Genomic DNA, 17,016 nt, shown 5'->3' with positions numbered 1-17,016 from the left:
TGCCACTGGAAGGACCTTGGTAGTCCAGGGCAGATGGGGCCTGACCGAGCCTCTCAGAAGCATCTCCTGCCATCCCATAAGCTCTCTCTCTGCCCTGGACCTGGAGAGGCAGAGTCTTCCCTGTGGCCATCTCTGGGGTTGCAGCCCCAACTCCCTTTGTTTGTGGCTACAGGAGAACTCGACTGTGTAGCTTCCTTTACTGGCTGCCCCCACCCCTCTTCCCAGGGCCAGTCCCTGGTCTTTTCTGGGATCTAGGAGGGGAAGCAGCAATGACACCCTCAAGCACAAGCTCCCCTCCTTCCCCTCTGGAGGACAGTGCCAAAGCAAGCCCCCTCCTGCAAAGTGCCCCCTTCTTATTTCCTCACTCGGATATGCGCTTTCCTGCTTTGAGGCTCCCCACTGGTGTGCCCTAGAGAACCCGGGTAAGGACCAACAAAGCACCAGGCAGTTCCATCCAGGTGTCCCTGAATAGCATACGTTCATGACTGTGGTTCACTTTATTTTTGGCCCCAGGTCAGGTCTCCCAAAGGGTTTCCCAGCAGTCACTTCAGAGTCTCCTGCAGAGTCACCATCAAGCAGACATCTTCCTCAGGCGGCTGTGTCACTGCCCCAATCCTTGACTTCTGGTATCACCATCTCCTGTCACTTGGGCTCCAGTGTCTGTCCAATGACCTAATAAACAGGACTTCAAAGCATAGCTACCAGTTTGAAGGTGCCCTCAGGCTTGGTAGGAACCACGTGGACAAAAGTCTTGTAGAGCACAGCACCCTTGGGCAGCTTGGTGATGAGATCCACAGCCTCCGTGTTTTTGGGATGAGGCACGTAGACATCCTTAGTGTAGCGGACTATCCCCTCTTCCAGGGCATATAGACATTTTTTCCTCCCAAGACCCACCTGCAACACACAGAGCTGGTCAGCTGGTCAGCAAGGTGGTCTGTCCCAGGGTTTTGGGACATAGTTCTCACACAGAGTCAAGCCCTGGGGCCAAAGAGAGGGATCAGAGAGCTTCATCTCAGGTTCCCTTTCCCACTGGCTGGCACGTTCATACCTTCTGCTTCTTTACTGACTCATAACAAAGGAGGGAAAAGAAAGCTCCAACAGCCAACACGGGTCACTGCTCAGTCCCAGGGGAGCTGTCACCTGGAGCCATGTCTATGCAGCTGGTCAGAAGCCACACTGGACAAATCCTAAAACCCAGGAAGATGCCCTAAATCTTCATTTAGACTTAAAAACACACTAGAACTGTCACATTAAAACACTAGTTTGATGTAAATTTTCACCTAAATAGTTTAGGCTATCTATCAAGTTTAGGCTCTATGGAAAATACAGACCAAAGTTATATATGGTTAATGCATATGCTAATAATCATACTATTGCATCAGCGAATTCCCATGCAATGAAGTCATTTAATCCTCACCTTGTGAAAGAGGTATTATTTCCAACATCATTTTTCAGATGAGAAATATGAAGCAGAGAGGTTAAACTGTGTTGTATATACAGTTTTTTTGTTTTTTTGTTTTTTTTTTTTTTGAGACAGAGTATCGCTCTTGTTACCCAGGCTGGAGTGCAATGGCACGATCTCGGCTCACCGCAACCTCCGCCTCCTGGGTTCAGGCAATTCTCCTGCCTCAGCCTCCTGAGTAGCTGGGATTACAGGCACGCGCCACCATGCCCAGCTAATTTTTTGTATTTTTAGTAGAGACGGGGTTTCACCACGTTGACCAGGATGGTCTCGATCTCTCGACCTCGTGATCCACCCGCCTCGGCCTCCCAAAGTGCTGGGATTACAGGCTTGAGCCACCGAGCCCGGCGCGTATATACAGTTTTTAACTGTATCTTTTAGCTTTTCCTTTAAAACTTCAGGCTGGATGCGTAGCAAATTTTACCCAGGTAGTCCAGCACCATTGTCTGTCTCCCCCTATTAAAAGAGTGGGCTCTGGAGCCAGGATGCCTGGTTCAAATCCCAGCACTGCCACTTACTCCTGCGTGGTCTTAGGTAAGTTACTTCACTGTGCCTTTATTGTTTCATATGTCAAATGGGGATAATATTAATTACTTCAGAGGGTCATTTTGAGGATTAATGGTCAACACTCATAAAGGGCTTAGAATAGTGTCTAGCTGAAAATATGTTAGCTTTGATTGTTGTTGACATCTAGAAATCTAATGTCTTAAGTTTTAAAAGGCAAAGCTACTATACATATAATCAATTCACATATACAAATTGGCATCTCTGAAATAAATACAGGTTACTATCAGACTTTTTGTACCTACTAATATTATCCAAAAAGGAGCAGGGGAGGGGAAACTGTTTACAAAAGAAACTAATATTTAAAACAATGTGAAAAGTTCAGTATCGTTCTGTCTCTGTTACAAAGAACTGTCCTGCTCCATAAAAATGATGCCAACTTGCTGAAACTGAAACCCCTACCCGGTATGGACCTAATTTGTGGCACACCGAATTCTATTTCATTAAATTCAAGCTATCTTTCAACCTTCGACAAGTAAGTTTATGCAAAGGAAGAATTCTTAGACATAATGAAAAACTAATAAATTGAAATTATTTTTCAAGACTAAAAAAACGTTTTAAATCACCAGGTATCTTGTCCTCCAAGAACTGAGGGTTAGAAAGGAGAACCAAGAATATCAGGCCGATGCGATACCAAGGCAAAACACAGAGATCTGGGAGTTAGGCAGACCTGGTGCAAATCCCAGCAGCCACTTGCTCCTCCCACCCCTGCTAAGTCTCTGGCATTTCACCTGTAAAATGGGAACAATACCCACCTCACAGGGATGTGGTAAGGAAGAAATGAGATCATGCAGGCATGGGAATCTGCACAATGCTTGCCATTTGGGAAGCATCCAGTACATTCAACTGTTATTACCATGCTTAGGGGTAAGGAGAGGTCATCCTTGAAAAAGAAAAAGGGGGGCAGCAACAGAGCAACTCACATGGGCACCTGGGTGCCAGCGGAAATGGCGCTGTGTTCCAAGGATGTTCCCAGCATGAACATAGTGTCCTAGAAGAGAAGCCCACAGTGATTGGGGCAACGTAGCAAACTACCAAGAAAACATAATGGCCCAAAGGCTGCACACCAACCTCCAAGCCTGCCCCTGGCCAAAAACAACTCCCAGACAGTCCAACACAGGAAGTACAGGATCTGCTACCCAGCAGCTCTTATCTCTAATCACATGGCTGTGGCTCACAGCCACCCACCTGATGACCTGTCCTCAGATCTTATCTGTTCCTTTAATCTGGAGCCAATTATGATGGTGAGGAAGAACAGGGCCAGGCACACCAGGGCAAGGTGCAGCTGGGAAGGGGAAGCCAACGCACGTCCTCACCTTCCATTTTCTTAATGCCTAGGCGTCTGCCTGACGACTTTCCACCGAGGTTTTTGGAGCTACTACCCGTCTTCTTGGAAGCATATCTGACAGCAAGAGCTGTAGCCGGAGCGGGGCTCAACAAGGATGTAACTGCAGAGAAAACAGAAACATTGTTCAGACAGACAGGCTCAAACTCCTTCTGCCTCGATGGGCCACTTGCTGAGAGGTGAGAGGCAGTGGGGAGATGAGAAAGATGTGTCAGGGGAGCAGAAGTGTCACTGAGTGTGTTAAGGAATATAAGTCCTTGGCCTTCTCCTTTTGGGGGAGGTGGGGGGAGCAGTGAAACATAAATGGAAAAAAATAAACATCATGTGTTCTGGGTCCTGACACATTCAGTCTGAATGTGCTAAGGAGAAATGGACACCACAGAGCTGCCTGCTTCAGAAGCTCACTCACCCTCATGCACCCTGGAGGGGCCAGAACAGGCCTGGGGAGCCCAGCACATCCAGAGAGACTTCTGCTTCAGCCTTACCCATGACTTTTTTTTTTTTTTTTTTTTTTTTTTTGAGACGGAGTTTCGCTCTTGTTACCCAGCCTGGAGTGCAATGGCGCGATCTCGGCTCACCACAACCTCCGCCTCCTGGGTTCAGGCAATTCTCCTGCCTCAGCCTCCTGAGTAGCTGGGATTACAGGCACGTGCCACCATGCCCAGCTAATTTTTTGTATTTTTAGTAGAGACGGGGTTTCACCATGTTGACCAGGTTGGTCTTGATCTCTTGACCTCGTGATCCACCCGCCTCAGCCTCCCAAAGTGCTGGGATTACAGGCTTGAGCCACCGCGCCCGGCTACCCATGACTTTTTTTTTGTTAGAGTTTTACTCTTGTTGCCCAAGCTGGAGTGCAATGGCGCGATCTCGGCTTATTACAACCTCCGCCTCCTGGGTTCAAGCGAGTCTCCTGCCTCAGCCTTCCAAGCAGCTGGGATTACAGGCACGTGCCAACACATCTGGCTAATTTTTTGTATTTTTAGTAGAAATGGGGTTTCACCATGTTAGTCAGGCTGGTTTCGAACTCCTGACCTCAGGTGATCCCAAAGTGCTGGTATTACAGGCATGAGCCACCATGCCTGGCCTCACCCACAACCTTCTTAGCTACTCACTCATCCACTGCACACCAAATACTAGAAAACCAAAAGGGCAGCTGGTCTAAGGGTGGCTCCCACAGGGTCCTGGCCATTTCAGAAGGCTGGGCCCTTTCTTACCAAAGTCCATCAAGCAGAGGTCCAACCATGACCCACACACTGCCCTTGTTAATCTGACCTCTTCATACTAATTCCGAAGTGCTCAATGCCATTCATTTGAAAAAGTAAAATGAACTAAAATTCATACTAAGATTGTAGTCTCCTGCTGTATGATAAGCCTAGGGGTGGAAGTCCTTTGCCCGCAGAGGTCTCCAGACACTGCCATGATTTAAGGCCCATGTCAGTGTCTTCAGAGTAGCCTTGTGGGTCTCTGGAGCCTGTTAAGTTCAGAGGTTCCTGAAGCCTGGGTTTCTGACATTTCCATGACAAAGAGACTAGCTGGGGCAAAGGACTAGAGGTAAGGACTTAGAAAGACAACAGGTTAAATGTCCAGGACCAGGATATACCTACCTCTAAACATCTATTCATTCATTCATGTACTTACTAAGCTCAGGAACTAGGCTTTTACTTTACTTACATTATCTCATTCACAAATCTTTCATCCTACTCCCCATTCTCCTCCTCAAAGCAAATGGTGCCACCATCCATCCAGTTGCTTGGGCAGAAACCACAGTCACTGAAGATCCCTTCTCTTTGCTGACCTCACATACCCAGTTCACCAGCAAGCTCTGTGGATGCTACTAACTCCACAGTAGTAGTAGCATCCATTTTCAAATTCATCCATTTTCCTCTCAGTTTACTGCCACCACAAACACCTTGGCTAAATCATCTCTCCCCATAACTACTATTATAGCTTTCCATCTGTTTTCCTCATTTCTACTCCTATCCCCTTTAAATTTACATAAAAGCAATTGTTCGCATCTCAAAACATAAAACTGGCTCAAGTCACTCTCCTGTCCCTCACTCTACACAAGGCTAACTGTCCTGTAATTTTATTTTGTTGTTGTTGTTGTTGTTTTGAGACAAGGCTCCATTCTGTCGCTTAGGCTGGAGTGCAGTGGTATGAACACAGCTCACTGCAGCCTCGACCTCCCGCCTCAGCCTCCTAAGTGTCTGAGACCACAGGCACGCATCACCACACCCAGCTAATTTTTGTATTTTTTGGTAGAGACGGGGTTTTGCCATGTTGCTCAGGCTGGTCTTGAACTCCTGGGCTCAAGCGATCCGCCTGCCTTGGCCTCCCAAAGTGCTGGAATTACAGGCATGAGCCACTGCACGCCTTCTGTCATTCTTTAGGTCTTAAATGTTATCTCCTCAGAGGGCTTCCTTCACGGTCCAATCTAAAAAAAGACACACACACACACTCTTTCTTCACAGCACTTGCCAGTTTACAACTATTTTATGTGTTCATTTATTGGCTTATGCACCAGAGGGAACCGTTCGAGAGTTAGAGGCCTACTGTCTTCACGTTTTCTGCAGATTATCCGAACACCTACCTCTGTGTCTAGCACAAAGTAAGACATCAATCTGTGGAAATGATCAGATTAACTTTTTCAGCCCCAGTGTGCCAGTGTTACTAATGCTTCTACACAGAAAGGAAGGATCCACCCAAACCCCCAACCAACAAGGAAGCCGTCCATGCTCCTGAGGGAGGGAAAGGACAAGTGCTCCTCAAACTCCCCCACCCACGGCTTCACGCAGGATGTGTCACGTGACCAGCGACAGCCGGCTTCAAACCTGGCGTGCCCCACAGACTTCCCCTTGCATTCGGGGTCCTCCGCAGAGATTAATGTCACCTCCTTCCCTCCCTGCTGGATCTCCACTCTGCCTCCCCTGCTCGCCCCGCTCTGACTACCGCGTCCCATTACCAGCTGTCCGGATCCTCAGCACCAGCACCGCCAACGCCATGCTTGCGTTCACCAACTTCCGGTCCCCAAAAGGTTCTACTTCCGCTATCAGCAGCTCTACTTCCGGGTCCTGCGTGGCAGTTGAAAGAGCGGCGGGAGAAGTCGCAGGTGAGTATTCCCGGTCGCAGGCCTGCGGATTGGGCAGGGCTTCCCTCCTAAGTACCGCTCTGCAGCGTCTTGGTGGCCAGGGCGTCCAGGAGTCTCTGCAGCGGACTGCCAGCCTGCGAGGCGCAGAGCTTATCGGGCAGGAGCCCGCTTGTGCCACTCCCCTCATTTGCAGATGTCAGCAGAGCCCAAGCGAAGGGTCAGACAGGAGGCTCCCTCCTTAGTCATTCAGCTTACTTTACTCAGCCAGCTGTGTGCCAGATACTGTACTAAGCGCGGTGGATGCATTATTTCATTTAATTCTCACCACCTTATAAAATGGGTGCTGTTATTGTTCCTGTTTTACTAAGAAAGAAACTGAGACCTAGGCAGGTTACGTGTCTCCTCCTGGGTCATACCTGCAGTGCTAGTAAATGTTGAAATAGTGATTAGCTTTGCACATGACCCAGCAATTCTACTCCTAGGTATATACACGCAAGGGATTTGAAAACATACCCCCCACTAAAACTTGTACATCAATGTTCATAGCAGCGTTATTCATAATAGCAAAAAAAAAAAAAAAAAAAAAGGAAACAAATGTCCCGAGTGATTAGTGGATAAACAAAATGTAGCATATCCATACAATGGAATATTAGTCAGTTATAAAAACCGGTAAGTACTGATACAGGCTACATCATAAATAAACCTTGAAAACATTATGCTAAGTGAAAAAAGCCAGTCATGAAAGGCCACATATTGCGTGATTCTATTTATATGAAATATCCAGAATAGGCAAATGCACAAAGAGATTTATGGTTGCCAGGAGCTGGGGAGAGGGAGGAAATGGACAGTGACTGCTTAATGGGTGCAGGAATTCTTTTTGAGGTGATGAAAATAAATGACGATGAATATTGTGAATATACTAAACATTGTGAATATACTAAAAACCTTCTGAATGTACACTTTTCAAAGGATATTATGATGTGCGAATTATATGTCTTTTTATTTTATTTTTCTTTCGAAGCAGGGTCTCACTCTGTCACCCCAGCTGGAGTACAGTGGTACAATCACAGCTCACTGCAGGCTTGACCTCCCAGGCTCAAGCGATACTCCCACCTCATCCTCCTGAGTGTCTGAGACTATAGATGTGAGCCACCACATCTAGCTGTATTTTTTTTTTTTTTTTTTTTTTTTGTAGAGACGAGTTCTCACTATGTTGCCTAGGCTGATAGGCAACGCCTGGGCTCAAGTGATCCTTCTGCTTTGGCCTCCTAAAGTGCTCAGATTATAGGCATGAGCTACCATGCGCAGCCTTTATCTCAGTTTAAAAAACAAAAAAACAGCTTTTGACCATGTGCAGTGGTTCACACCTGTAATCTCAGCACTTTGGGAGGTCAAGGCTCGCAGATCACCCGAGGTCAGGAGTTCAAGAACAGCCTGGCCGACATCGTGAAACCCCATCCCCACTAAAAATACAAAAATTATCCAGGTGTGGTGGCACATGCCTGTAATCCCAGCTACTCAGGAGACCAAGGCAGGAGAATCACTTGAACCTGGGAGGCAGAGGTTGCAGTGAGCTGAGATTATGCCACTGTGCTCCAACCTGGGCAGCAGAGTGAGACTCCATCTCAAAAAAAAAAAAAAAAAAAAAGGGGGGGGTAACTTTTGACATCTCCGTTTCAAATGTGGAGATCAACAAGAGGGTGGAGATGTTAAATCTTGTTACTAGCCCCCATTAAAATTTTGTAATGGTAACTCTACTTTGTTTATATATCACCTGGAAAGAATTTGAGGAGGATTCCTGTTAGACTACCATAAGTTAGAGTTCCAGATTGAATGTGTTGGGGCCATGTCATATTTCTCTGTTTCTGTATTATCTATATCTTATATTTTTCTTTACAAAGCTTGGCTATGGAGCACAGCTAGTGGACTGAATTGAATACTCCAGTCTGTGTTGTATGTCTCTTCTCCTTTTAGGGAATGATTTGATAGCACATACTGATGGCTCTGAAGAAGTCATCACCCTCACTGGATTCTGGTGATAGTGACTCTGAGGAGTTGCCAACATTTGCCTTTCTGAACAAGGAACCTTCAACAAAGAGGAGACGGCCTGAAAGGGAAGAGAAGATTGTAGTGGTTGACATCTCAGATTCTGAGGCCTCCTGTCCTCCATCACCAGGCTTGAAAGATTCACCACCTGTCCTAGACACAGCTGAAACTGTCACACAAACACAGCCAGTCAGTTTGCTAAGCAGTGGAAGTGAGGATGAAGAATCTATTCCTCTAGCTCAGAGACTTATATGTAAGTTTCTAACCCACAGGCAACTGAGCCCTGAGAACTCTAGCTCCCTAATTAAAAGTGTTTTGGATCATCAAAATAATGAAGGTGTGTCATGTGACTGGAAAAGGCAGCCCTTTTCAAAGATCCCTGAAGGTCGCCTCCAGGATACTCCAGAGAGGAGTGCATTAGATAACACGGACCCAATCTTAGATTCATGCCGTCAGCTTCCAGCCTACCAGTATACCTGCCCTGGCCAGAGCAGCAGCTTGGCAGTAACCAAAACAAATTCTGAAATCCTCCCACCCCAAAAGAAAACCAAACAGAGTCAGAAGGTCCAGGGAAGAGGCTCACAGGGATGCCAGCAGCAGAGACAAGCAAGGCAGAAGGAAAGCACCCTGAGACGACGGGAAAGACAGAAAGCAGCACCGGTAACCAGGATGAAAGCCCAGAGGCCAGAGGAATGCTTAAAACACATCATCGTGGTGCTGGATCCAGGTCCTCGCATGTGTCTTTGTCCTTTGCTGAGTTATCTGCCTTCTGGACCACCCACTGACAGTCCCTTTTCCATCTGTTGCAGTGCTTTTACAGATGGAAGGTGGGGGCCAGCTCCTGGGAGCACTGCAGTCCATGGAGTGCCGCTGTGTGATTGAGGTGCAGGCCGTGCCTTGCAGTGTCACTTGGAGGAGAAGGGCTGAGCCGTCTGAGGTAAGGGTTTTCCAGCTGACGTTTCCTCCCCGTCCTCCCCTTACAGTTACAGGATAAATATGCTTTTTTAAAAAAAATGATACTTATTAGTCAGGGCCCCAGCAGGAAAACAGATGGCACATTCAACTCAGGGTAATTGAAGAAAGATTGAATAAAGGGACTGCTTGACCAAGGCATGGGCAGGGTACAAGGAAGCTACCAGGGACAGCATGGTACCTCAGGGTAACAGCACAACTCAGGGCTTTTTGACCTCAGTATTGTTGGCATTTTAGATCGGAGAACTCTTTGTTTTGGGGGCTGTCCTGTGATGTGCAAAATGTTGAGCAGCATCCCTGGCCACTGGCCACCAATATACCCCTCTCAGTCATGACAATAACAAATTCTGCAGGCATTGTCAGGGGTCATTTGTGGGGAAAGAGCACTCCTGTTTGAGAACCACTGGCACAGCTGTGAATATTCCTATGCCTGAAGGGATGAGCGGTGGGAGTGGTTAATAAAATCCAGGAGAGAGAAATGGAGAGAGGGCCACCTTGAGAGAAGCTATGAGCTGCCCCAGAGGGGGACAGCAAACCTTAGGTGACTCCACTGGGAGGGAGCCAGGGAAAAATACCCTGACTTCACTTTCTTCCTTCCTACTAGTCCTCTTCTAGGGTTCTCCGTTGGTGAGACCCAGCTGGGAGCCAGAAGGCATGTGGGCCCTGTGATTTTTGTAGAGATCAGAGAGCAGAGTGGAGCTCGTATTTTTGGTAGAGATGGGGTTTTGCTATGTTGCCCAGGCTGTTCTTGAACTCCTGAGCTCAAGCGATCTGCCTGCCTCGGCCTCCCAAAGTGCTGGGATTACAGGTGTAACCCACTGTGCCTGGTGCTAAGATTCTTTTTTATCTCACCAGAAGCATCTTGTATAAAAAAAGAAAAGATTTTGTTTTCCTCTCTTTGATTTATTTTTTGGACGTGAAAACTTTCTCAGTAACATAGGACAGTTACCCACACTTTTTACTCTGGGGTAGTATTAGCAAGCCTTTATATTCATAGAGCAGCTTACCCTCTCAAGGGACTCCCACATCTTGTCTTTCCATCAGTCATCCTATAAGGTAGGACTTCTCCCCACATCACAGGTGGGGAAACTGGAGCTCAGAAAAGTTAAATGCCTTGTTGAGGACCACAGTGGGAACGAGAACCCAGAGCTCCTCCCACCTACACTTTGCTGTAGTATGCGTCTTGATTTTGCTTATAGGGACCCAATCAGGAAACTTTTTTTTTTTTTTTTTTTTTTTGAGACGGAGTTTCGCTCTTGTTACCCAGGCTGGAATGCAATGGCGCGATCTCGGCTCACCGCAACCTCCGCCTCCTGGGTTCAGGCAATTCTCCTGCCTTAGCCTCCTGAGTAGCTGGGATTATAGGCACGCGCCACCATGCCCAGCTAATTTTTTGTATTTTTAGTAGAGACGGGGTTTCACCATGTTGACCAGGTTGGTCTCGATCTCTCGACCTTGTGATCCACCCGCCTCGGCCTCCCAAAGTGCTGGGATTACAGGCTTGAGCCACCGCGCCCGGCCAGGAAACTTTCTATAAAAGTCCTGCTCCCCAATTACTCTATAATACTGTACTGCTGGAGGATTGTTGGCCTTGAGGCAGTCTTGACTTTGATTATGCCCTACCTGTGATAAAGAGGAATTGCTCTCATAGACTGATGTCTCCCTTATGACTCTTGTCTTTGTCACACACACACAAAAAAGCTATGTGATCGTAAGGGACACTCAGCTCATAGCATCTACCTTCAAACCGGAGTCATTTACTTGTACTAAATCCTTTGGAAGAGTTTCCCTTCCCTCCATCCCCGTATTCAAAATGTACAGAACAAATTGGCAATGACTTCCCAGCCCCTTTCAACTTGCTATGTCCCTTTTTTTTTTTTTTTTTTTTTTTTTTTTTTTTTTGAGACGGAGTTTCGCTCTTGTTACCCAGGCTGGAGTGCAATGGCGCGATCTCGGCTCACTGCAACCTCCGCCTCCTGGGTTCAGGCAATTCTCCTGCCTCAGCCTCCTGAGTAGCTGGGATTACAGGCACGTGCCACCATGCCCAGCTAATTTTTTGTATTTTTAGTAGAGACGGGGTTTCACCATGTTGACCAGGATGGTCTCGATCTCTCGACCTCGTGATCCACCCGCCTTGGCCTCCCAAAGTGCAGGGATTACAGGCTTGAGCCACCGCACCCGGCCAGCTATGTCCCTTTTTTATTCGCTGTCTCTGAGATGCAGGGCACCGGGACTGAACAATTGAGAAGTGGGAGGGAGTGCATCATTGTTTCTTGCCATGGTGACTTCATTCCAGAAGAAAGGGATAATGCACAGGGGTGGGAGTTAGTTCATTCACCTGGAAGCCCTGGGCCACTCTCACAGGTGCTCAATACCTGCTGACCTCCCTCCCTGTGCTGTGCTCCTGGGGCAGGATGGAGAGGACTGGGCAGAGGAGCCAATAGTCCTGGTGCTGCTCCGGGCAGAGGCATTTGTGTCCATGATCTACAATGGAAAACAGGTGGGCAGAGCCAGAGGGTGGGAGGACATGGAACAGAGGGCCGACTCTTACTAGGAAGCAAGAATTAATGCAGTTTCTGCCCCTTCATGCAGGGAAGCCTGGACAGCACTAGGAAAGAGAAGGAAACATTTCAGGGCTTTGTAACTGATATCACAGCAAGGACAGCAGGGAAAACTCTGTCACTGGTGATTGTGGATCAAGAGAAATGCTTCAGGTTTGGATTTGCCCTGATGATTTCATGTTCAAAGGGGCAGCTCTTGGGCCAAGAGGGGTGGGTTTATTCATCACAGATTCTGCAAGGTAGCCCATATCTAACAAGCTCAGCAGGATGCTCTGGGCTAGTCTTCTTGCACATCTGCCTGAGCTCAGCCTGGAGCTGCTGTCCTTTGATTTCCTCCCCTGCACCAGTGCTCAGAATCCTCCGAGAAGAGGGAAACAGGGAACAAATAAACAGACGAAGGAGAAGCAGCAGAGACAACCAGAGGCCAGCACAGGGTCCATGGTATCCAGGGTAGACGTGGAAGAGGTAAGAATATCCTGTTGCCTGAATCGGGCTGGGTACTCACTGGTCACCTAAGGAGATTTGCTACCGATAAGAGAACAAAATGCCTGCTGCATACTGCTTTCTGCCCTGGCACTGAGTAGGAGACAAGGTGCCAAACGGAGCCAAGGGGCTGGGGTATAGCTTCAGTGGATAGTGACTTACAGCTAGTCCCTCCACCCTTCCAGTCCATCGTTGCTTTTGGGTTTCTAGGCATTGGTGGATCTGCAGCTACACACGGAAGCCCAGGCTCAAATTGTGCAGAGCTGGAAAGAGCTGGCTGACTTCGCATGTGCATTCACAAAGGCTGTGGCTGAGACGCCCTTCAAGTGAGCACCCCCAGCAAGTCCAACCTCCATGCGGGGCCTTGTCCTTTACCATGGCTCTTGCAGTCAAAGCAAATGTCCCTTTCTCCTCATCTCTGCAGTCAGCCCATTATCTCTCAAGCTTGAGGCAGAAGGAGCTGACCTCATGCTGGGGATTCTTGGGAAGAATCCTCAAGCCCAGCCCCTTTTCAGATATTCTCCTTTTGCTTATGTGTAAGCGTTCTGTTCTGCAGGTTGGTATCATAGGCCAGGTTACCATAGGCCAAGTAACCAGGATTAATTACAGGTCAGATCACAATGTTATAAACACTAGGAAAGCAAATTTTTAGCTTACTTAGTTCAAGGAATGTTCACTGTCAGAATTTAAAACGAGTAAATGACCTCAGAGACAATCCCATCCAAGTCCCTTATTTTATACTTGAGGGAACTGAGGCCTGAAGAGATTGACTTGTCTAAGCTCCTAGCAGTTAGAAGAACCAGAAATAGACTCCAGATTGCCAAATATTAAAAGAATCTGGTACCTCTTCTACTAAAATGGACTAGATGTAGTTTTTAAAGGAAATCAGCAACTGGCACTATACCTGGGAACAAAGTGAGCAAATTGTCAGAGGCACAATAGGCCAGTTGTAACATGGTGCCCACCTCTTCCAAGGTCAGTTTTTCAGTTCCTACTCGAGGCAACAGGTGCAAGAGAATAAGGAGCAGCTTACAGCCTCCAACTGTGCTGTTGCAGGAAGCTCCGAGATGAAACTACCTTCTCCTTCTGTGTGGAGAGTGACTGGGCTGGAGGGGTGAAGGTGGACCGTGCTGGCAGGGGACTCTCACTGGTCTGGAGGAGACAGATTCAGCAGCTGAACCGAGTCAGCCTGGAAATGGCCAGCGCAGTTGTGCATGCCTATCCCTCCCCACAGCTTCTGGTACAGGTATGCCGCTCCAGGGCTCTGGGGTCACTGCCCATTGCTGGTGGGCTCTGTGGGCCCCCAGATTTCCTTGGATAACTACTGAGGGCCCATGAAGGCCTCACAGGTCAGCAGCGCAGGTCTGCTAAGATCAGAGTTGTTAACACTGACTCAGGGAGGGAGGACAGGTTCTCATGCCCCAAGCCAAGTGTAGCACCCTCCATGCTCATGGAGAAGGGATCACCATGGACGGTACCATATTAAGAGGTCATCTGCCACTTCCAGGCTTATCGGCAGTGTTTTTCGGAGCAAGAACGCCAGAATCTGCTTGCAGACATACAGGTGCGCCGTGGAGAAGGTGTGACATCCACCTCTCGCCGTGTTGGACCAGAGCTATCCAGGCGTATCTACCTTCAGATGACTGCTTTACAGCCAGATCTCTCTTTAGATAGTGCTGACTGATTCTAGCCTTCAGGGATGAGGATGAAAAGCTGGAGACTTCCACCTCCCCAACCTCAGAGCCTGACTGCAGTGAAGAGACTGGCAGCACCTGGAGCACAAGCCTAGGTGAGGCCCAGTCTCTCCTGGGTATTATTATTTGTGACAGTCTCTCTGCCCATCAGCTGGAGCAGAGACTGAAATACTGCCACCCACCTTTGGCATTTAATGTTCCTCTCCTGGCAAAAATTAACTGCCACAGACAAACCACCCCTACTCCTACCCAGCCAGCCCTCAAAACACAAAGGAACAAAGACCGTCCACTCAGACACGTATTTAATAAGAAATCCAAAAGAATTAGCATCAAATATCGAAGTCGTGAGTGAAGCTGCGGATTGGCTTGACTGGGCTCAGCCACTGAGCTGCCTCAACTGGCCAAGGAACAGGATATAACTATGTGGACTTCTATGTTGTCTTAATCTCATTGTATGTATTATGTATTTAGTTTCAATAAAGCATTTGTACCAATGGCTCTGGAGCTCGAAGGAAGACTAAAGGAATGTGTAGTGATTCTGAGTATGGTGTAGACCTACGCAGCAGAGCTATGGGGGAGAAGATTAACAAAGTCCTTTCTTCCAGTACCAGGACGGTCATGAGTGGCAGTCCCATCCAAACAGGTCACTAGGGCTAGAAGGCTGGACCCTGCCTTCTCTGTCTCTGAACTATGATGGCTTCTTGCTCCCTCCGGGGGAGGCAAGGAGCTTGCAACTGGGAGTTTTCAGTGAATGAGCACCATGACACAGTCATTGCTGATCCCTCCATCTAGCTGTTGTGAAAAGATGAAGCAAAGGAGGCAAGAAAATGCTTAATCTAGCAGACAAGGGAATGGACAGTGCGATCCTTGTTTGTGCTAGTCACTGGGTGATGCACCACATTTCGACTCCATGATGCTACTTGTTTCCCTTCATTTCCTCTGTTCCCATTTATTCCCTTCATTTATGGTCTAGAATAAAACAATTCTAAACCTCAGTGTCTTATGAAGCTGACACTTCAAAACCTGCAAAAGCAGGATGCCTTTGAGGTATTTAGTCACACCAAGTACAACTAGAGCTGTCATAGACAGTGTAGGTGTGCAGAGATCCACCTCCTTGCTTACTGGCAATTAGGGAGTTAATGCTCTACAATTGAAGCAAGGAGCCTGGACTGTTGCCATTTTATGGAAGCCACATAAGTTGGGCAGGACTCCACAGGAGCTGCCCAAGACCTGATGATGACAAGAGATTTCTATGTCTGAGTCATGAAATCTGTCTACTATGAAAGATGCTATGCTCCACCTGAGAAATAATTCTGGTGTGAGTTCTCGTCTCTCAGGACATTACGAAGGAGGGAAAATGATGTAAAGGAAAGAAAGAATGTCAGAGTGGGAATCCAGTTTTGCCTCAAACTAGCTGGGAGACTAGGCAAGTCATGGAAGGCCTCAGTTTCTCTACGTGCAAGTGTGTTATATTGGACTGGATGGCCATGAAGTCCCTTTCACAGCCAGATATTTTGTATGGCTGCTAAAATGCTTACATCTCTGAGGTCCTAAAGAAAACAGGAATACCCCTCCCCACCATTTAGACTGGATTTACTGAGTGTGGTGTCCCAGTTCCCCAAAACTTCTGATCTGCCCTGATTGCCCAGGGAGGAATGAAAGAAAGGGTTTGTGACATACAAAAGTATAAATGTAGTGACAGCTGACCATTTAGTAGAAACGAGCCTTGCCTTTACACAGCTTTGTAAAACAACTAGAAAAGGCTATGTTTTCTCTCTCCCCACCCCCAAGCCTACTCCTTTAGGCATGCAGGTAACTGCCCCCCCACCACCTCCCATTTCTCCTCATTCCACCAGGGAACCCTGACTAAGGAATGAAGAAGTCCTACAAAGAGGAGGTCTCATGTACCAATCTGCAGCCATTTGATGATGGCAGGTAGGTCTGATGCTAAAAAGAGGTTGTGTCCAGCAGAACCCAATTCCATAGGAATCCAAGCTCCAAGGTTGGGAGGCAGCAGGTGCTGGGGACAAGCTCACTGCTGAGAATCGGTCTGGAGGACCCACTGGAGGATCTCATGGCGGCGTAGACCCTGGACCGCATTGTCATAGATGGTGTTCACACTGGTGCAGAGGGGCTGCTGCTGTAGCTCTGTCACCCGACAAGCAACCAGCCCTCCCGCCACACAAAATAGCAGCAGCAGCAGCAGCAGCTTCAGCACAGCCCAGGAACGAGTGTGCTTCCGGGGTGGTGGCTTGCGAGGACGGGAGCCGGACTTAGATTCTGGAGGAACAGTCACAGTAGACAAAACAAGTTCTGTCAGTTAGACCTGCTCTATGCCAATCTCTGCTAGTCTCCATGCAGATCTACCTACACCCCTTTCTCAAACAAAAACTCCCCAGGCCCTGAAGAGAAAAACTGTCTCCAGAGACCGAAACAGAAACACCTTTTCCCTTGGCTCTCGAGGGGCTACATTTGAAACTGGGACTCATTCTGCATGTCTCGGGTCGCTCACAGCCCCCAGGGTCCTAAGTTCTTGGTAACACAGTGATCCATGCCCGTTGGGATCACAGAGAGAGGGGCTTATCAGGAGGCATCCAGCGCTGACAGAGTACTGTCCACTTGAGGAAACAGGGTCAGGATTTATCATTATTGTCATTATTATGATATAATGTGTATATAAAAAGAAGCCCAAAAGGTAATACACCATATTGTAAGCAGTGATGACTGCCAGGAATGGGGGAGTACAGGTGATTGCCATTTTCTGATATATGTATCTATATAGATACCTTTTCTAAATTATT

At 47.8% G+C, this 17,016-nt stretch overlaps 3 protein-coding genes across 4 annotated transcripts in view; 1 reads left to right on the top strand and 2 right to left on the bottom strand.

Moving 5' to 3' along the window:
• Nucleotides 1–461: 461 nt before the first annotated feature.
• Nucleotides 462–6,412, bottom strand: MRPL27 (mitochondrial ribosomal protein L27). Its single transcript, XM_003931271.3, has 4 exons — nucleotides 6,334–6,412; nucleotides 3,343–3,474; nucleotides 2,950–3,017; nucleotides 462–894 (listed from the first exon to the last, which is right to left on the bottom strand). The coding sequence occupies exons 1-4, from the start codon at nucleotides 6,371–6,373 to the stop codon at nucleotides 688–690; spliced, it is 447 nt and encodes a 148-aa protein (XP_003931320.1). The 5' UTR covers nucleotides 6,374–6,412; the 3' UTR covers nucleotides 462–687.
• EME1 (essential meiotic structure-specific endonuclease 1) lies at nucleotides 6,404–14,711 on the top strand. Of its 2 annotated transcripts, none has more exons than XM_074388618.1 (9): nucleotides 6,404–6,480; nucleotides 8,434–9,232; nucleotides 9,315–9,442; nucleotides 11,891–11,977; nucleotides 12,070–12,191; nucleotides 12,347–12,503; nucleotides 12,732–12,847; nucleotides 13,578–13,767; nucleotides 14,029–14,711. In XM_074388618.1, the coding sequence occupies exons 2-9, from the start codon at nucleotides 8,458–8,460 to the stop codon at nucleotides 14,203–14,205; spliced, it is 1,752 nt and encodes a 583-aa protein (XP_074244719.1). In that variant the 5' UTR covers nucleotides 6,404–6,480; nucleotides 8,434–8,457; the 3' UTR covers nucleotides 14,206–14,711. The 2 variants fall into 2 exon arrangements, with proteins under 2 accessions (XP_074244719.1, XP_003931318.1); XM_003931269.3 differs by having other exon boundaries at nucleotides 6,406–6,480; nucleotides 12,386–12,503.
• Nucleotides 14,501–17,016, bottom strand: part of LRRC59 (leucine rich repeat containing 59) — a 16,282-nt gene continuing 13,766 nt past the window's right edge. The window contains exon 7 of the mRNA XM_003931268.4: nucleotides 14,501–16,495. Within this exon, the coding sequence (XP_003931317.1) occupies nucleotides 16,248–16,495 (248 nt within the window). The 3' untranslated portion in view covers nucleotides 14,501–16,247. The remainder of the gene's footprint in view (nucleotides 16,496–17,016) is intronic.

Source organism: Saimiri boliviensis, chromosome 17 (assembly GCF_048565385.1).
Source record: "Saimiri boliviensis isolate mSaiBol1 chromosome 17, mSaiBol1.pri, whole genome shotgun sequence".
Lineage (NCBI taxonomy): Eukaryota > Metazoa > Chordata > Mammalia > Primates > Cebidae > Saimiri > Saimiri boliviensis.
The sequence above is the reverse complement of the archived record's forward strand: the minus strand, read 5'-3'. Positions and strand labels throughout refer to the sequence as shown.

What these genes read in the sequence shown, in the direction of transcription:
- MRPL27 (XM_003931271.3), bottom strand. Translation starts at nt 6,373, where the DNA reads ATGGCGTTGGCGGTGCTGGTGCTGAGGATCCGGACAGCTG. An exon ending in AGGCATTAAGAAAATGGAAG is followed by an intron (nt 3,018 to 3,342) that starts GTGAGGACGTGC and finishes CTTCTCTTCTAG; the next exon opens with GACACTATGTTCATGCTGGG. An exon ending in GCTGGCACCCAGGTGCCCAT is followed by an intron (nt 895 to 2,949) that starts GTGAGTTGCTCT and finishes TGTGTGTTGCAG; the next exon opens with GTGGGTCTTGGGAGGAAAAA.
- EME1 (XM_074388618.1), top strand. Translation starts at nt 8,458, where the DNA reads ATGGCTCTGAAGAAGTCATCACCCTCACTGGATTCTGGTGATAGTGAC. An exon ending in CATCGTGGTGCTGGATCCAG is followed by an intron (nt 9,233 to 9,314) that starts GTCCTCGCATGT and finishes CATCTGTTGCAG; the next exon opens with TGCTTTTACAGATGGAAGGT. An exon ending in CCAGGGTAGACGTGGAAGAG is followed by an intron (nt 12,504 to 12,731) that starts GTAAGAATATCC and finishes TTGGGTTTCTAG; the next exon opens with GCATTGGTGGATCTGCAGCT.